Raw genomic sequence first — 18,795 nt, forward strand, 5'->3', positions numbered from 1 at the left:
CACACACACACACAGGTGTTCCCACTGACTTTTCAGGGTCCATTGACGTCAGCTGGTTCACCTGGGCCCACAGTTGGACTGCCCTTCCTCCACTCTCTCTGTAATTATCTGTCTGTCTGTCTGTCTCTCTCTCTCCAGTGACGTTTTGTTTCCATTTCCAACTGGTCTCCGAAAGGGATTTCGGGGTCGAAGAGTTTGAGTCACACACAGAGAGCGCGCGCGCGTGTGTGTGTGCTGTCCTTCCACCTCCCCACCCTCAAACGGGTGTCTTCTTGACTTTATGAGCTTCTGAATGAAGTTCTGGTGTTACCTGACCGGTCACACGGCAAACTCCACACTTCCCCCGTCAAGACGCAGTGAGCAGTGTTCACAAGTCGTGGACGTTCACTCCGCCAGTCATTACACACTGACACCACTCGGCCAGCTGGGATGAAGGCACGGGTTTATCGGGGCGACAGAAACACATCAGGGAAACAGTGTTGTTACCAGTCCACAAAAAAAAAGAAGGAGAAAAAGAAGAAGAAAAAAAAACCTGAAAGAAAGGAGTGAATGAAAAGTCCGAAGCTGTTTCAGCAAAGACGCACCACCATGTTTCACAGAGGAAAAACTGTTCCTTTCGTGCCTTCTTCCTCTACCCCCCCCCCCCCCCCCCCCCTGACCCCCTCCTCTCTCTCTTCCTAACTCCGCACCCCCACACCCCACAATCCACCATCGAGTCCTCTCTGGTTGCTTTTTCCATACTCCTTTTTTTCGGCATGATTTCGAGTCAGCTTCAACTCTTGTGGACAGTCTTTTATAACAGCGATTTAACACTCCCAAACTGCTCATAAGCATGTGCCTGTTAACAATCGACTTTGACACTTGATATTATATTAACGCGAGAACGATCACACACAAAAACGAAAGCACGCTCGCTCGCTCGCTCGCTCGCAAGCACACACACACACACACCTGAAGCTCTGTAAACTCCAGTCATCGGTCACAGCAGACAGCAAGAGCACCTTACGGAAAACAAGAAATCGCTTTGTGCCCCGTGTGTGCACTGCTGGCTGTTTGTATTTACACCGTACAGGGTTGACGAACAGTGAAGGGCCACATGGAAAAACTGGCCTGGTTTTCCTCTTGAGGGCATGGTGAAATTGTGCTGAATATTCCGAAAAACAATCACTAGTGAAGGCAGTCAATGTAATGAGGAATAAGATTACTTTGTTTCTATTATTTAGGAAATGGTTTCGACACTACTTTTATTTACTTAATTTATCATTTCGCACAGTAGATGCCACATAAAATGTAAAAATACAGGCGAAAACACACACACACACACACACACACACGCGCGCGCGCGCGCGCGCGCGCGCACGCACGCACGCACACACACACACAGAGAAACACACACACACACACTGGGACTTAACACTGAGTTTTTACTTAAAGCACAGAAAACCTATTCAGCTTTAATGTTGACGGCAATCGACAGACGGACCCCAGCTTGTTCCACTTCTTTGGGTCTGTCCGTTATCAACCACTCCAGGTGTAACAGGCCTATCTCACCTGTCTGCCCTCTGGACAGTTCTATATGTATCTACTCTAGATAGCAGTTGACTTCAGTTGTCTGTTGCCATGAAACTTAAAAAAAAGAAAAAAAAAGAAAAAAAGGAAAGGTTAAAGTCTCAGAGCCTTTTTGCGGCCGTCTCAAAAGACAGCCTTGCTTACCCCATTCGGTCAATAAAAGCATTCTGATACATGGCATTTGCACACACGCATGCAAACACTGATTATGAACACCTACCCCCAGAGCCGTTTACACGTTCCCTTCAGACACCTTTCCCGCAAAACACGTTACACAGCATTGCGATTCACAAAATCGAAAGCCTTCTTGAAGTCTACATAACCAACACAAACATCTGTATCATTAAGCAGGCAATTTTAGCACATGAGAACAGAGGGGGAAAATATAATCTACTGTACTACCATAGTTACTTCAAATGTAAGCATGCTGATCTTTTTTTCTTTTCTTTTTTTTTCGTCATAGAGAGAGACAGAGTGGGGGAACTGGAGGGGGGGGGGGAATCGGAAGGGGGATGGGGGGGGGGGGGGACTTGGAGGGGTGGAGTAGAAGAGACAAAGAGAGACCTGTACAGAGGATTGGAAACAGAGGACCGGGCTGTAAGTGTAGCAGGCGGAGGGGTATTGAGGAAGGGGTGGGAGGGAGGAAGGGTGGAGATTAAACAGGGCAGTGGGGGGGTGGGGGGGGGGTGAGGGTGTCGTGGGGAAGAAGGGAGGGTGGTGTGCGGGGGTGACATCCCTTCGGCGATGGCAGAAGCCTTCAAACAGTTCAGGACCTGTCAGGCGTCTGCGACCCGCTGTGTACCCGTCACACAACGGGGCGGGGGGTGGGGTAGAGTTGGATTGGGGGCGGAAGGGGGGGGGGAGTGGTTGTGGATGGCGGAGGGGGCGTGGCAGGGTGGAGTGGGAGGTATGCTGCTAAGCCGTTTTTCTTTTTTTCTTGTTTATTTTGTCTTTTCTTTTTCTTTTTTTCTTTTTTTTTTGGTAAATATCTGGTTTAAGTTTTATGTTTACATAGCAAAAAAATATTATGCCGACACGTGTATGCGTATACGCGAAAACAGACAAACACTTTATACTCCTCTCTCTCTCTCTCTCTCTCTCTCTAGGTTGCTACACATAATTATATATCTGACTCTGGAAGCAGTGTTATCGATTACTTTATTTTCTCAAATGAACTATTTACAATGTTATATGATTCATGTGAATTGTCTGTTATTGAACGTATTGACTCTGACCATTTACCAGTGACAATGCGAGTTGTTTTTCCAAATGATAACCTTTGTGATGTCAATATACAAGAAAAGCATTAAGTTACAGATAGAATAGTATGGAATGAAGAATATGCTGATCTATATACCACCACTTTATGTAATGAAGATATGCGTATGAAAATAGACTTAGCAATTAATCTAATTGATACTGATGTAAATGAAGCTCTAAGAAAATTCAGTGACTGTATTAGAGAAAGTGCAGAATGTATGAAGAAACGTGTGTCCTTCAATGGTGATAAGAAAGTGAATGGCTGGTTTGATCAGGAATGTGCACTTTTAAAAAGGAAAACAAAGAAACTGTTAAGAAGATGTCGTCGTACATTAAAGGTTGAAGATAATATAGAATATGTGATTGCTAGACGTGAATATAAGTATTTACTTAAGAGAAAGAAGAAACAGTACAATAAATCTTTGTTAGATAAACTTGTAATGACAGTTGATAATCAGAAAGAATTCTGGGATACTGTTAGAGGAGTGTCGTTTAAGAGAAAACAACCTAGTAATAACATATCAGCTGATACGTGGTTTCATCATTTTCAAGCCTTGTTAGAAAAAGATGTTAGTAATATTCAAAATGGTGACACCTGATGTTGAGTTAAAGGATATATCAATCGTCCAATTTCTGTAGAAGAAATATTACTTGCTTTCAGAAAATTAAAATGCCGAAAGGCGGCTGGTCCTGATGGTATCATTGCTGAGTTATTTAAGAATGCAAACGAACAGGTTGTGCAGTTTTTCTTTAAAATGTTTAATAAACTTTTCGATAATGGTATATTTCCAGATAACTGGTCTGAATCTATTATTCAACCTATTTTCAAGAAAGGCAACATTAATAATCCAAATAATTACAGAGGAATTTCTTTGATTGATGTAAGTAGCAAGCTATTCGGAATAATTATTAATAATAGATTACAGGAGTGGGTGGAAGAAAATAATATTACAGGTGAATGTCAAGCTGGGTTTAAGAAGGGATATTCAACAGTCGACCACGTGTTTACTTTGCTAGCCTTAGTTCAAAAACAATTTTCATACAATCGTAAATTGTATGTAGCATTTATTGACTTTGAAAAAGCTTTTGACTCCATAAATAGAAATCTTCTTTGGCCACTTCTCTTAAAAAATGGTATAAAAGGAAAATTGTATAGGTGTATTAAAAGTATGTATGATGTAGTTAAAGCTAGAGTCCGATGTGGTGCCAAACTGACAGATTACATAACATGTACTTCTGGGGTTAAACAAGGTGATGCATGCAGCCCAGTTCTGTTTACTTTATTCATAAACGAATTAGCAATAGAAGTAATAAATAATGGTAGGCATGGTGCTATGTTTCCACTTGATGCTTTTGAATTGTTTATTCTTTTGTTAGCAGACGATATCATTTTGATTTCAGAAACAGTTATAGGCCTGCAAACACAATTAAATAGTTTACAGCGCGCAACAACATCTCTTCAATTAAAGGTAAATATGTCTAAAAGTAACATAATAGTATTTCGGAAAGGTGGATATTTAAGTGTGAGAGAACGATGGTTTTATGATGGTGTTGCAATGCCTATTGTTAATGTGTATAGATATTTAGGAATTCTCTTCTCAACCCGTTTAAGTTTTGTTGCTGCTTGCAAGGAACTTGCAAGTAAAGCAAAAAATACTTTGATATGTGTAATGAAAAGATTATATATGTTAAACAATAATTCATTTAATTTATTCTTTAAGCTTTTTGACTGCCAAATACAACCAACAGTGCAATACGGATCTGAGCTATGGGGGCTAGATAATGCTGTTTTTCATTGTGAATCAGTTCATTTGTTGGCTTTAAAGAAATTTTTAGGAGTAGATATGCGAACGCCAAATGACTTTGTTTATGGTGAAACAAACCGATATCCTATATATATATATAACTCTGTTTTGAATTGTATTCGCTACTGGATCAAACTTGTTCACATGGAAGATAGCAGGATACCGTCTAAGGCTTATAAAATGTTGTATGGTTTAGATATCAAGGGAAAGAAAAACTGGGTAACTAAGGTTCGTCTTTGTTTGTTTGAATATGGATTTGGTTTTGTGTGGATGGAACAGGGTGTTGGAAGTGTTAATGGTTTTATATCTGTTTTCCGCCAAAGGCTAATTGATTGTAGATGGCAGACTTGGAATAATCATATTCATACCAGCGAGAGATTTGATATGTACAGAACTTTCTGTAGTGTACATGATTTAAAACCTTATCTACTGCAAGATATGGACAGGCACTTGAAATTTATAACAACGAAATTTAGATTAGGGGTATCAGAACTGACAGTGCATCGCTCAAGATACAAAACTTCTAGTACGAATGATTTAGTCTGCCCTCTATGTAACGAATCTCAAGAAAACGAATTACATTTTGTTCTTTGTTGCCCAGTGCTAGGAAATATTCGCGAAATGTTTATAAAAGCAAAATATTACAAACATCCCTCTTTGTTTAAATTAAGTCTGTTAATGTCGTCAAGCAACAGTAAGGACGTTCGTGATTTTTCCTTGTTTTTTTTTTTTATAAGGCTTTCAAACTTAGAGAAATAGTCACTTCGTGAAATGAATATAATTATGTTTTGTTATCTGCATTTATGCTTGTTTGCTTATGTTGTCTTATTGAGTTGTATAATGTTCATATTAACCCCTTCACTTGGGGCTGAGGCCTATATGTGAATAAACCATTCCGTTTCCGTTTTCTCTCTCTCTCTCTCTCTCTCTCTCTCTCTCTCTCTCTCTCTCCTTTTACAACGGATTCTGTTCAGAATCCCTGGTTAGAGAGTAGCATGTTACGAAATGACATTGACCGCAGGATCGTTGAAAAAATGATTAAAGAAAGGAAAAAAAAAAAGAATAGAAAAGAGAGACAGACTATTGAAACAGAATCACTTCATGAAACAGAAAACTTCTGCCAGTTACACCCTCCCCCTTCCTTCTTTCCTTCCCCCTTCTCCACCCCAACTACCCTCCCCTCTTCTTCCCCACCACCCACCCCCGTGCATCCTTCACGTTCACCCCCCCGCCCCCCCGCCCCCTCCACACACACACAGAGACTCCCAACCCTCTTTCTCTGTACAAACAATTAGTATGTGTGTATGTGTACGCGCGCACGCTTGTCTGTTTGTATGTTTGTGTGTGTGTTCATATGTGTGTGTGCGTAGAGGGAATCTTTCTGCAAGAATGTCAACATTGCCTTGAGAGATAGTTTTCAAAATCTATGGAGACATGCTCTAGAGGCGAGTAGTAAATGTTTGTTTTATAGAAATTTCAAAAGTGGATTTGGTAGAGAAAAATATATAAGTCAAATGCCTGATATTTATGTTATCAGCTTCTTCAGATTTCGAAGTAGTAATCATAAGCTGGAAATAGAAACAGGGAGACACAAAGGCATACCACGAGAGTTACGGTTTTGTAAGGTTTGTAACATGTCTGTGATTGGTGATGAGTTTCATTTTATAATGGAATGTCCCAATTATGATCAGTTACGAAATAGATATGTTCCTAAAAAATATTTGTCTCCAAAATCGGTTTTTAATTTTTGTAATATGCTCAAAGGAGGCAAAAAAGTCATTTTAGCTGTAAGTAAGATGATTAGATTTGCAAATGTTGCCTAGTTATACTTTTGGAGTTAAAAGACATTTGTGTTTTCTCAACTTTTATGTGCCATTGTTGTGTATTTGGAAATGTTTGTTATGGGCACGAAAAGAGTATTTTGCAGTAATCCTCCATACTCCAATAGGAGTGAAAGGATAATTAAAACTTGAAACTTGAAACTTGATGCGTGTATTTCAGCGTTTGAAAATGCGAGTTTCTGTGTGTTTGCCTTACACGCGCGCGCGCGTGTGTGTGTGTGTGTGTGTGTGTGTGTGTGTGTGTGTGTGTGTGTGTGTGTGTGTGTGTGTGTGTGTGTGTGTGTGTGTGATCTCATCTTAAATTTTGTTCCATCATCATAAGGATCAGCGCATGCCAGCATTCAAAAAATGTATAACGTTTTCACAAGTGGGAAACATGCCGGTGTCCTGTACAGTGAACTCAATTTGATATTATAATGATAAGGAAGTACTACAATACAATACAATACAATACAATACAATACAATACAGAGCAGTACGGTACACAATACAATACTGTGTAATGCAAACCGAAACAAGACAATACATGAAAGGACAATTACAATGTTATTTAGAACAGCATATAACCCCCCCCCCCACACACACACACACACACACACACAATCACACACATACACACACACTACATCACAAACACACACGTACACACAAAGCACAGACCACACACACACACACACACACTCACTACATCACACACACAAACACACACACACACATCACTTAACACACACACACACACACATACACAGCACTGACCACACACACACACACACACACACACACACACACACAGAGCACTGACCACCAGGGCGGCCTCGCGCAGGGCGGGGTCATGGTGACCTTTGGCGGCGGTCAGTCTGGCCTCTGCCTGGTCCAGCCAGCCCGTCAGCTCCTGCAGGTCGCTATGGAAACCCCGCCATTGCTCCATGGCCCGCGTCCATTTTCTGAAACCATCACACCGTCCACATTCTTTAACACTGTGACAGTAACAAACCGTCACACCGTCCACACTCTTTAACACTGTGACACCAACAAACCGTCACACCGTCCACACTCTTTAACACTGACTGTGACACCAACAAACCGTCACACCGTCCACACTCTTTAACACTGACTGTGACAGCAACAAACCGTCACACCGTCCACATTCTTTAACACTGTGACAGTAACAAACCGTCACACCGTCCACACTCTTTAACACTGTGACAGTAACAAACCGTCACACCGTCCACACTCTTTAACACTGTGACACCAACAAACCGTCACACCGTCCACACTCTTTAACACTGTGACAGTAACAAACCGTCACACCGTCCACACTCTTTAATCACACCGTCCACACTCTTTAACACTGACTGTGACAGCAACAAACCGTCACACCGTCCACACTCTTTAACACTGTGACACCAACAAACCGTCACACCGTCCACACTCTTTAACACTGTGACAGCAACAAACCGTCACACCGTCCACACTCTTTAACACTGTGACACCAACAAACCGTCACACCGTCCACACTCTTTAACACTGTGACACCAACAAACCGTCACACCGTCCACACTCTTTAACACTGTGACACCAACAAACCGTCACACCGTTCACACTCTTTAACACTGTGACAGTAACAAACCGTCACACCGTCCACACTCTTTAACACTGTGACACCAACAAACCGTCACACCGTACACACTCTTTAACACTGTGACACCAACAAACCGTCACACCGTCCACACTCTTTAACACTGTTACAGTAACAAACCGTCACACCGTCCACACTCTTTAACACTGTTACAGTAACAAACCGTCACACCGTCCACACTCTTTAACACTGACTGTGACAGCAACAAACCGTCACACCGTCCACACTCTTTAACACTGTGACAGTAACAAACCGTCACACCGTCCACACTCTTTAACACTGTGACAGTAACAAACCGTCACACCGTCCACACTCTTTAACACTGTTACAGTAACAAACCGTCACACCGTCCACACTCTTTAACACTGTGACACCAACAAACCGTCACACCGTCCACACTCTTTAACACTGTGACAGTAACAAACCGTCACACCGTCCACACTCTTTAACACTGTGACAGTAACAAACCGCCACACCGTCCACACTCTTTAACACTGACTGTGACACCAACAAACCGTCACACCGTCCACACTCTTTAACACTGTGACACCAACAAACCGTCACACCGTCCACACTCTTTAACACTGACTGTGACAGCAACAAACCGTCACACCGTCCACACTCTTTAACACTGTTACAGTAACAAACCGTCACACCGTCCACACTCTTTAACACTGTTACAGCAACAAACCGTCACACCGTCCACACTCTTTAACACTGTGACAGCAACAAACCGTCACACCGTCCACACTCTTTAACACTGTGACACCAACAAACCGTCACACCGTCCACACTCTTTAACACTGTGACACCAACAAACCGTCACACCGTCCACACTCTTTAACACTGTGACACCAACAAACCGTCACATCGTCCACACTCTTTAACACTGTGACACCAACAAACCGTCACACCGTCCACACTCTTTAACACTGTGACACCAACAAACCGTCACACCGTCCACACTCTTTAACACTGTGACACCAACAAACCGTCACACCGTCCACACTCTTTAACACTTTGACACCAACAAACCGTCACACCGTCCACACTCTTTACACTACGACACCGTCAACCGTCCACACTCTTTAACACTGTGACACCAACAAACCGTCACACCGTCCACACTCTTTAACACTGTGACACCAACAAACCGTCACACCGTCCACACTCTTTACATGACACCAACAACCGTCACACCGTCCACACTCTTTAACACTGTGACACCAACAAACCGTCACACCGTCCACACTCTTTAACACTGTGACACCAACAAACCGTCACACCGTCCACACTCTTTAACACTGTGACAGTAACAAACCGTCACACCGTCCACACTCTTTAACACTGTGACACCAACAAACCGTCACACCGTCCACACTCTTTAACACTGACTGTTACACCAACAAACCGTCACACCGTCCACACTCTTTAACACTGTGACACCAACAAACCGTCACACCGTCCACACTCTTTAACACTGTGACAGTAACAAACCGTCACACCGTCCACACTCTTTAACACTGTGACACCAACAAACCGTCACACCGTCCACACTCTTTAACACTGTGACACCAACAAACCGTCACACCGTCCACACTCTTTAACACTGTGACACCAACAAACCGTCACACCGTCCACACTCTTTAACACTGTGACAGTAACAAACCGTCACACCGTCCACATTCTTTAACACTGTGACACCAACAAACCGTCACACCGTCCACACTCTTTAATCACACCGTCCACACTCTTTAACACTGACTGTGACAGCAACAAACCGTCACACCGTCCACGCTCTTTAACACTCTGACAGTAACAACAACAACGACAGTAACAACAGCAACAACAAACGTCCATTTTCTTAAATCGTCACACCCTACAGTCTCTTTAACGCTTTGACAGCAAAAGCAACAAGCACTACTACTACTACTACTACTACAACTACTACTACTACTACATTCCTTTAAATCAGATCTGAAAACTTACCTTTTCCGTAAGCATTTTTGTTCTGGGCGGAACGGTTAAACCATGGTATGTCTGTTAACAAGTATCTTTGTACTAGTATTTTTGTAGTCCTGTTTTAATGCATTGTGTATTTTATGTAGTTTTGGTCTTAGATGTGATGGCATTTTTTCTATCTGGTTATTTTTAACTGGCGTGTGTGTGTGTGTGTGTGTGTGTGTGTGTGTGTGTGTGTGTGTGTGTGTGTGTGTGTGCGTGCGTGTTTGTGAGGGTACAGTGCTCTGGTACGTGTGTGTAAGTGTGTAGGCATGTTAGTATGTCCGAACAGAATTCTATGTTAGAAAATAAGAAATATCTTAATGCTTATGCAATTTTGTTTTTAGTACAGTTGATATTTAATGTCAGCGTGTGTGTGTCTGTGTGTGAGTGTGTGTGTCTGTAAGGGAGGGACATCTATATATCTATCTATCTATCTATATATATATATATATGTGTGTGTGTGTGTGTGTGTGTGTGTCTGTAAGGAAGGGACATCTCTCTCTCTCTCTCTCTCTCTATATATATATATATATATATATATGTGTGTGCGTGCGTGCGTGCGTGCGTGCGTGCGTGCGTGCGTGTGTGTGTGTTCTATGAATTGCATTTTGCTTTAATCTAAGCCTTATTTACTCCATAGCTTTTATAATCTGATTCATCTCTTAAGTGTGCTTTTTCATTCATATGAACACACTGGATGTTTTCCATTGCCAGATAGCGGTTGATGTGTTTTTTAAGGCATGTTTGTGGTCAACTGGATGATGTAGGGCGCTTTGAGCAGCATCACAACAACTGAGACTTCGACCACAGTATCAACAACAACAACAACTACTACAACAATAACTGCAACTGCAACAAGTTGCAGAAAGTGAATCAACAAGAACTTGAATGACAACAACAACTACTACTACTGCCGCTACTACTGCTGCCCCTTCTACTACTATACTACTGCCCCTACTACTGCCCCTACTACTACAACTACTACAGATCAAAGATTGAAGGCCCCATAGCCTTTACAGTCACTGGGGCAGTGAACTCGTTCACTGTGTCTGGGGTTCGGCATAGGAAGGCGGGGCCCAATCCTCTCCTTCCGCCGTTTGAACTTTCCCCAGCCTGAAGTGGGGTACCCATTCACACGTGGGTGGAGTGAAGGAAACCGGAATGAAGTACCCTTGTGAAGGAAACACCATGCCGAAACGGGGCCTCCACCCATCATTACTGGTGAAGCACTGGACCACAAGTCCAACACCTGACCCATTCTGCGAAGCGCACCATCCTCCTCCTACAACTACAACTGCTACTACTACTGCTGCTACTGCCACAAGCGCTACTGACTGCTACTGCTGCTGCATATCCTCCAGTCCTACTACTAACACGAGTCACACGTTGTTCTAAATACCAACAACAGCAATAATAACACCAGTTGGTGCCACTGCTATCCCTTCACTACGATTGCTGCTGATGATACCATGACTGGTGCCATCACTACACTGGCTACCACTATTGTTTTTGCTGTTGACTATTCCTGTGGGTAGTCCTCTTTCCATTCACGGTATTAACAGCTGATGTGTGTGTCACAGTTTCATCTGCAAAGTTTCTACAAATCTTACTGCAATAATTAATCGAATGAAATTGTGCAGACACGCATTCAAAGCATGTATGCACACACGCGCGCGCGTCTGTACACGCACACATATTTTCATACAAACGAGCGCCCAACTCACTCCGGCACACGCACACGCGCGCACACGCGCGCACAGAGAGAGAGAGAGAGAGAGAGAGAGAGAGAGAGGAATAGAAATAGAATAACGAACAGAAAAAGGTCTGCTGCATTCAAAAGGATCGAATCCTACTTTCCGAACACTTTTCAGAACACATCTACCCCCCCCCCCCCCCCCATACCCCATACCCCACCCCCTTACCCGGCACACAACACAAGCAACCTTGACCTTAACACCCCCACAACCAGACACCCAAAGCGCTCCAAGAGAGGTAACTGGGTACTTGTACCCCGGGTTGTCGCCCCTCTCCCCGCTGGTTTCGATGGGTGGATCGATGACTGACTGACTGGCTGACGACCGTGGGAAGTTCCTCACTCCACCACTCATTCCAAATGATGGGCTCCATTGGACTTGCACACAACTGAGTGTGTGTGTGTGTGTGTGTGTGTGTGTGTGTGTGTGTGTGTGTGCGTGTGTGTTAGTTTGTTAGTGTGTGTGTGTGTGTGTGTGTGTGTGTGTGTGTTTGTGTGTGAGTGTGTTAGTTTGTTAGTGTGTGTGTGTGTGTGTGTGTGTGTGTGTGTGTGTGTGTGTGTGTGTGTGTGTGTGTGTGTGTGTGTGTGTGTGTGTGTTAGTGTGTGTGTGTTAGTGTTAGTTTCTTAGTGTGTGTGTTTGTGTGTGCAGTATGTGTGTGTGTGAGTATGTGCGCGTGTGTATGTGTGTGTTTGTGTGTGCGTGCGCGTGTGTGTGTGTGTGTGTGCGTGCGTGCGCGCGCGCGCCTGTGTGTGTGGTGAGAGATGATGACTCACAGTCAGTGTCAGAGCCCTATGAATGGAGGCCAAGTTTAATTCACACAACGGGACAAACATGAGTCATCTCTTACAGTGTACCGTCACACACCATCCATGTACCTCTTCTTCTGCACCTTGTTCCTTCACTTATTGCCCTCATATCGAGGGCGTGGTGTGTGTGTGTGTGTGTGTGTGTGTGTGTGTGTGTGTGTGTGTGTGTGTGTGTGTGTGTGCGCGCGCGCATGTGTGTGTGTGTGTGTGTGTGCGCGCGCGAGCGCTCGCATGCCTGTGTGAGAGAAAGATCAATTTTACGGCAGGTTTGCTGTGTGTATGTGTGTGTGTGTGTGTGTGTGTGTGTGTGTGTGTGTCTGTCACACACACACACACACACACACACAAACACACACGCACGCATGCACGCACGCACACACACACACACACACACACACACACACACACACACACACACACACACACACACACAGCCAACCACACAAAACGCTACAACATTCGTCATACTTCATAAATAATCCTGAACAGAAACAAGTCATCGAATGATACGAATGCATAACAAATGATAAATATAGACTAAAATAAAAAGGGGGTTAGGGGTGGGGGAAGGGGGAAACGCATACACACTTACGTCAGTTGTTTTTTTTTCCCCCGAAAACGGACCACACACTCCGGAGAACCATGGAATCACTGCCAAATGAATGTGTAATAATCCCGTGCACCGAAAACACTCCCACAGTAAACAGCGGCCAGAAAAATGAATGACAACAATACCACTGTCACTCACACCTCCACACAACGCCACAACAACGAACTGCCTTTTCCATCCACACACCACATAACTGACAAAATATTGCGTGCTGACGGACGCCGTGCCCAGCAGATATGACGGTATGCGGTGAACAAGTGGGGTCCGTCACATTGCATCACCCTCGCTCTCTTCTGTCCCAACTGCCGTGGATGTATCTGCTGGATAAAGACCCGTCGGTGGGGGAGGGTGGGGAGAGGGGAGGCAATAACAAGGGGAGGGAGAAGGAACGGAGGGGGGGAGAAGTTGGGAGGAGGGGGGGCGGGGGGGGGGGGAGAGTGCTTGCCAGCTGTGACTTTGGAGATTTTTTTTTTTTTTTTCCAATGGAGATTTGCCATTGCTGTGTTTGCGCGAGCGCGTTAAGCAGGGCAATATTATCATTACTGCTTTTCTTCTCCTTTTTTTTTCAGCTTCCCTGCACCCTTCCCCTTTCTCTCTCTCTCTCTCTCCCCCCCCCCCCCCCTCTCTCTCTCTCCCTCCTTCTCGCTTCCTCCCCACCCCTCTCTTTCTCCATGTCTATCTGTCTCTGTCTGTCTCTCTCACGAAGGAGCAGGATGTTGTCAGACGCTCACCTGCCAATTCAGAGTCCGTGAGGGTCTGGGTTCGGATCTCGCTCTCGCCCTTTCTCCCACGTTTGACTGAAAAGCAAACTGAGCGTCTAGTCATTCGGATGAGACGATATACCGAGGTCCCGTGTGCAGCACGCACTTTGCGAAGAAAAAAGAACCCATGGCAACGACAATGTGGTCCTCTGGCAAAATCATATAGAAGAAATCCACTCTGATAGGTACACAAATATATCTGCATGCACACTGAAGGCCTGACTAGGCACGTTGGGTTATGCTGCTGGTCAGGCATCTGCCCAGCAGACGTGGTGCAACGCACATGAATTATCCGAAAGCAGTGATGTCACCTAGAGAAAACGAAAGTGAAACACACTCTCTCTCTCTCTCTCTCTCTCTCTCTCTCTCTCTCCTGCTGCTGCACTTTTCGTGCAGAACTGAAAAGGAGACGGAGAAGGTTGAGATCGATCGTGTGTGTGTGTGTGTGTGTGTGTGTGTGTGTGTGTGTGTGTGTGTCTGTCTGTCTATGTGTGAGTGCATGTGTGTGTGTGTGTGTGTATGAGTGAGTGAGTGAGAGTGTGTGTGTGCGTGCGTGCGTGCGTGCGTACGTACGTGTGTGATGTGGTCTCCTAACGAAAATGATTTTTCTTTTCCCAATTCTTAAAATATCTGTGTAGTTCCCCCGAGGAGCAAGGTGGCAGAATGGTTAAGACGTTTATCTGCCAACACAGTGTCCGTGAGGGTGTGGGTTCGATTCCCGTGCTCACCCTTTCTCCCAAGTTTGACTGGAAAATCCAAGTCAAAGACTAGTCATTCGGGTGAACCGATAAACTGAGGTCCCATGTGCAGCACGCACTTGGCGCATTCAAAAAAAAAAAAAAAAGCAACAACAAAAAACCCATGGCGACAAAAGCGTTGTCCTCTGGCAAAATTGTGCAGACGAAATCCACTGTGAAAGATACATTAATACAAATATCTGCCTGAACTCCAGGCTTGTAAACACACGTTGGGTTATGCTGCTCTCCGGCATCTGCCGTAATGATGGGGTGCAGCGTTTTATCATGGATTTGTCCGAACGCATAGACAAACTTTTCTTCTCAAGTTCTCGATGCCACATCCACCAAATCTCTTTACTCTGTCATGTCAAATCTTCTTGGAACTGCAAAAAAGACTCCTCTTCCTTCTTTCCACACTTTATCTGAACTCCCCAATGTCTTCTCCTCTTTCTTTTTCGACAAAGTCCAAAATATTCGTACCATTTTAGACCAAATGTCTTTCCAACCTGCTCATCCTGATCCTCAGTTCAGCGGCACTCCTCTCCATTCCTTTAATCCATTGACTGAAACAGAAGTCCATGAAATCCTAAAAGAAAAGACAATAAAATCCTGAGACCCCGATCCTATACCAGCCTCGGTCTTTACCAGTGTGTCTCACATCTTCTCCCCACAATCACCAATATTGTCAACTCATCCCTTCTCACTGGAACGTTTCCATCCACTTTCAAAACTGCAATCGTCATGCCTCTTCTGAAGAAACCCATCCCTGACGCAAACATTTTGAAAAACTATCGACCAGTTTCTAATCTTCCATTCATGTCCAAGCCCCTTGAAAAAGCTGTCCTGAAGCAGCTCAACAACCACCGTTGTTTCAACAATCTCATCCACCCATTTCAGTCTGCCTATCGCGCTGACCACATCACCGAAACCACTCTCCTCCGCATCCTGAATAATCTACTGCTCTTCTCGACTTGTCAGCCACCTTTGACACGATAGACCATTCAATCCTTTCCCGTCTTCATTTTACATTTGGAATCAACAGCATTGTTCTAAACTGGTTCAAATCTTATCTCACTGATCGATTCCAGTCTGTCATTGTTGATCATTTCCAATTCGAACCCGTTAAAATTGAACATGGAGTCCCACAGGGATCTGTTTTAGGCACAATGCTATTCACACTGTACACTGCTCCTTTCGCTGAAATGCTGATGACAATCAACTCCAGAAGAGTGATACTCATGAAAAATTGTCGTCGCTCTTGCAAGAAACACCCAACTGCTTCCTGGACATTCAAACCTGGATGACTCTAAATAAGTTACAATTGAACGCGGACAAAACTGAAGCAATGATCATAGGTACTAAACAAAAACTGTCTTCCATCACAATTGACACAATCAAACTTAATTGGCAGTACATCCATCCCTCTTTCCAGGTCAGTCAGGAACCTCGGTGTTGCCCTTGACAACACACTGTCCATGCAAAAATTTATCAGTCAGACATGTCAATCCTGTTACTGTCAACTGCGGTGCATCAGTTCCGTCCGGAAATATCTGTCCACTGACGCAACATCTAGACTTGTCGTTTCTCTCATTCTCTCTCGCCTTGATTACTGCAACTCTCTGCTGTCTGGTTTGTCTGCTTCATCCATTCAGTCTCTTCAGTGCATACAAAACTCTGCTGCCCGACTCGTCCTCAGAAAGAAAAGCTCTGAGCACATCACTCCTCTTTTGCAACATCTCCACTGGCTCCCTGTCTCACACCGAATAAAGTACAAGATCAGCACTCTATGTTATAGATGTATTCACAAATCTGCCCCTTCCTATCTCTGCAGCTGCTCACTACGATCGGCTTCGGATCCACTCTGTTTACGCATACCCAGATTCAAACACTCGACTGTTAGCTGCCGTTCTTTCTCTGTCTCTGGACCTTGCAATTGGAATGAACTCCCTCTTTCGCTTCGTCGAGTCTCCACATTAGCTCTTTCAAGTCTGGCCTTAAAACCCACCTCTTCCCCAAAATAGCATCGCTTCCCTGCCTCTTCCTTGTCTTCAGTTTCTCCAGTTTTAGAGTTATGCATGCGTGTGAATGACTGGTGCGAAAGCGCTTTGATTTGTCTCTGCACAAGATTCAGCGCTATATAAATACCTTTTTTTTTCTTTTCTTTTTTTTTTTACTATTATTATTATCATTATCATTATTATTATTATTATGACGCCTTCTTAAGATACTGAAACTGAAACTTCCCCAGAACACTTGAACAGGTCAGTCGACAGTCACACGCGCTGCGAATGCCTAAAGCAAACTTCTTTGTGAATCATCACATTTGCGTATCGATGCAAATGCTACTGCTACTGCTGATACTACTACTGTTGTTGCTGCTGCTGCTATTGCTTCTTCTGCTACTAATGCTACTACTGCTGCTGCTACTACTACTACTACTACTTCTGCTGCTGCTGCTGCTACTCCTATTGCTACTGTCGCTACTCCTACTGCTACTGTTGCTATTACTGCTACAGCTAGCACTAGAACTGCTACTGTTGCTACCGCTGCTGAAACATATGACAGCGGTGACAGTGAACGAAATGATAACATATATGAGTGAATGGCTACGAATAAATAAACTGTAATAATAAATCGATAAACGAAAAGAGAGAGAGAGAGCGAGAGAGAGAGATAGAGAGGGGGGGGGGAGAAGAGACAGACAGAGACAGACAGACAGACAGACAGAGAGGCAGAGAGAGAGAGATGGGCCGCATTATACTTTACTCATGTGAAATACCGTCACCACGGTTTGACTATCAAATTCTTTATTTCTCGTCCTCCGTAGCAATAAACACACGCAGCACACCTGTTACCAAATTCAAGTGTGCGTGTGTGTGTGTGTGTGTGTGTGTGTGTGTCGGGATGGCAGTGTGTGTGTGTGTGTGTGTGTGTGTGTGTGTGTGTGTGTGTGTGTGTGTGTGTGTGTGTGTGTGTGTGTGTGTGTGTGTGTCGGGATGGCAGTGTGTGTGTGTGTGTGAATGTGTGTATGCTGGAGGCATACCCTACATAAATGATACAACAATGTCATGTAGCTGCACACCAAGCATGGTCACTCCATGGCTCACTCGTAGCCACACCCCCTCCAGCAGTTGAGAAGGGGATGGGGGGACGGGGTGGGGTTGGGGGGCGGTTGGAAAGAGAGAGGGAGGGAGGGAGAGGGGAGAAGATAGTGTTGAAGAGGGGCTGGGGGTGGGGTCAGAGAATGGAGGGAAGGAGTGTGTGTGGGGGTGAGGGAGGAGGGGGGGGGGAAGGAGTGACTACGAGGAGTAGGCACGTGAAAGGATTACGGGGTGGAGGTCAGGTGGGGGGGGGGAAGGAGGGAGGTGAAGGAGAAGGAGGGGGTGGAGGTCAGGTGGGGGGAGGAGGGGAAGGAGGGAAGTGAAGGAGGAGGGGGTGGAGGTCAGGTGGGGGGGGGGGGGGGAAGGAGGGAGGTGAAGGAGAAGGAGGGGGTGGAGGTCAGGTGGGGGGGGGGGGGGGAAGGAGGGAGGTGAAGGAGAAGGAGGGGGTGGAGGTCAGGTGGGTGGGGGGAAGGAGGTGAAGGGTGAGGGGGTGGAGGTCAGGTGGGTGGGGGGAAGGAGGTGAAGGGTGAGGGGGTGGAGGTCAGGTGGGTGGGGGGAAGGAGGTGAAGGGTGAGGGGGTGGAGGTCAGGTGGGTGGGGGGAAGGAGGTGAAGGGTGAGGGGGTGGAGGTCAGGTGGGTGGGGGGAAGGAGGTGAAGGGTGAGGGGGTGGAGGTCAGGTGGGTGGGGGGAAGGAGGTGAAGGGTGAGGGGGTGGAGGTCAGGTGGGGGGGGGGAAGGAGGTGAAGGGTGAGGGGGTGGAGGTCAGGTGGGGGGGGGGAAGGAGGTGAAGGGTGAGGGGGTGGAGGTCAGGTGGGGGGGGGGAAGGAGGTGAAGGGTGAGGGGGTGGAGGTCAGGTGGGGGGGGGGGGAAGGAGGTGAAGGGTGAGGGGGTGGAGGTCAGGTGGGGGGG

At 45.3% G+C, this 18,795-nt stretch overlaps 1 protein-coding gene across 4 annotated transcripts in view; it reads right to left on the minus strand.

Annotated features, from left to right (window-relative positions):
- LOC143282994 (dystrophin-like) overlaps positions 1 to 18,795 on the minus strand; it is a 448,581-nt gene that overhangs the window by 183,524 nt on the left and 246,262 nt on the right. For all 4 annotated transcript variants that reach the window (XM_076588970.1, XM_076588967.1, XM_076588968.1 and 1 more), the window contains one exon: positions 7,278 to 7,419. In XM_076588970.1, the coding sequence (XP_076445085.1) occupies positions 7,278 to 7,419 (142 nt within the window). The remainder of the gene's footprint in view (positions 1 to 7,277; positions 7,420 to 18,795) is intronic.

Source organism: Babylonia areolata, chromosome 6, assembly GCF_041734735.1.
Source record: "Babylonia areolata isolate BAREFJ2019XMU chromosome 6, ASM4173473v1, whole genome shotgun sequence".
NCBI classification, from domain to species: Eukaryota; Metazoa; Mollusca; class Gastropoda; order Neogastropoda; family Buccinidae; genus Babylonia; species Babylonia areolata.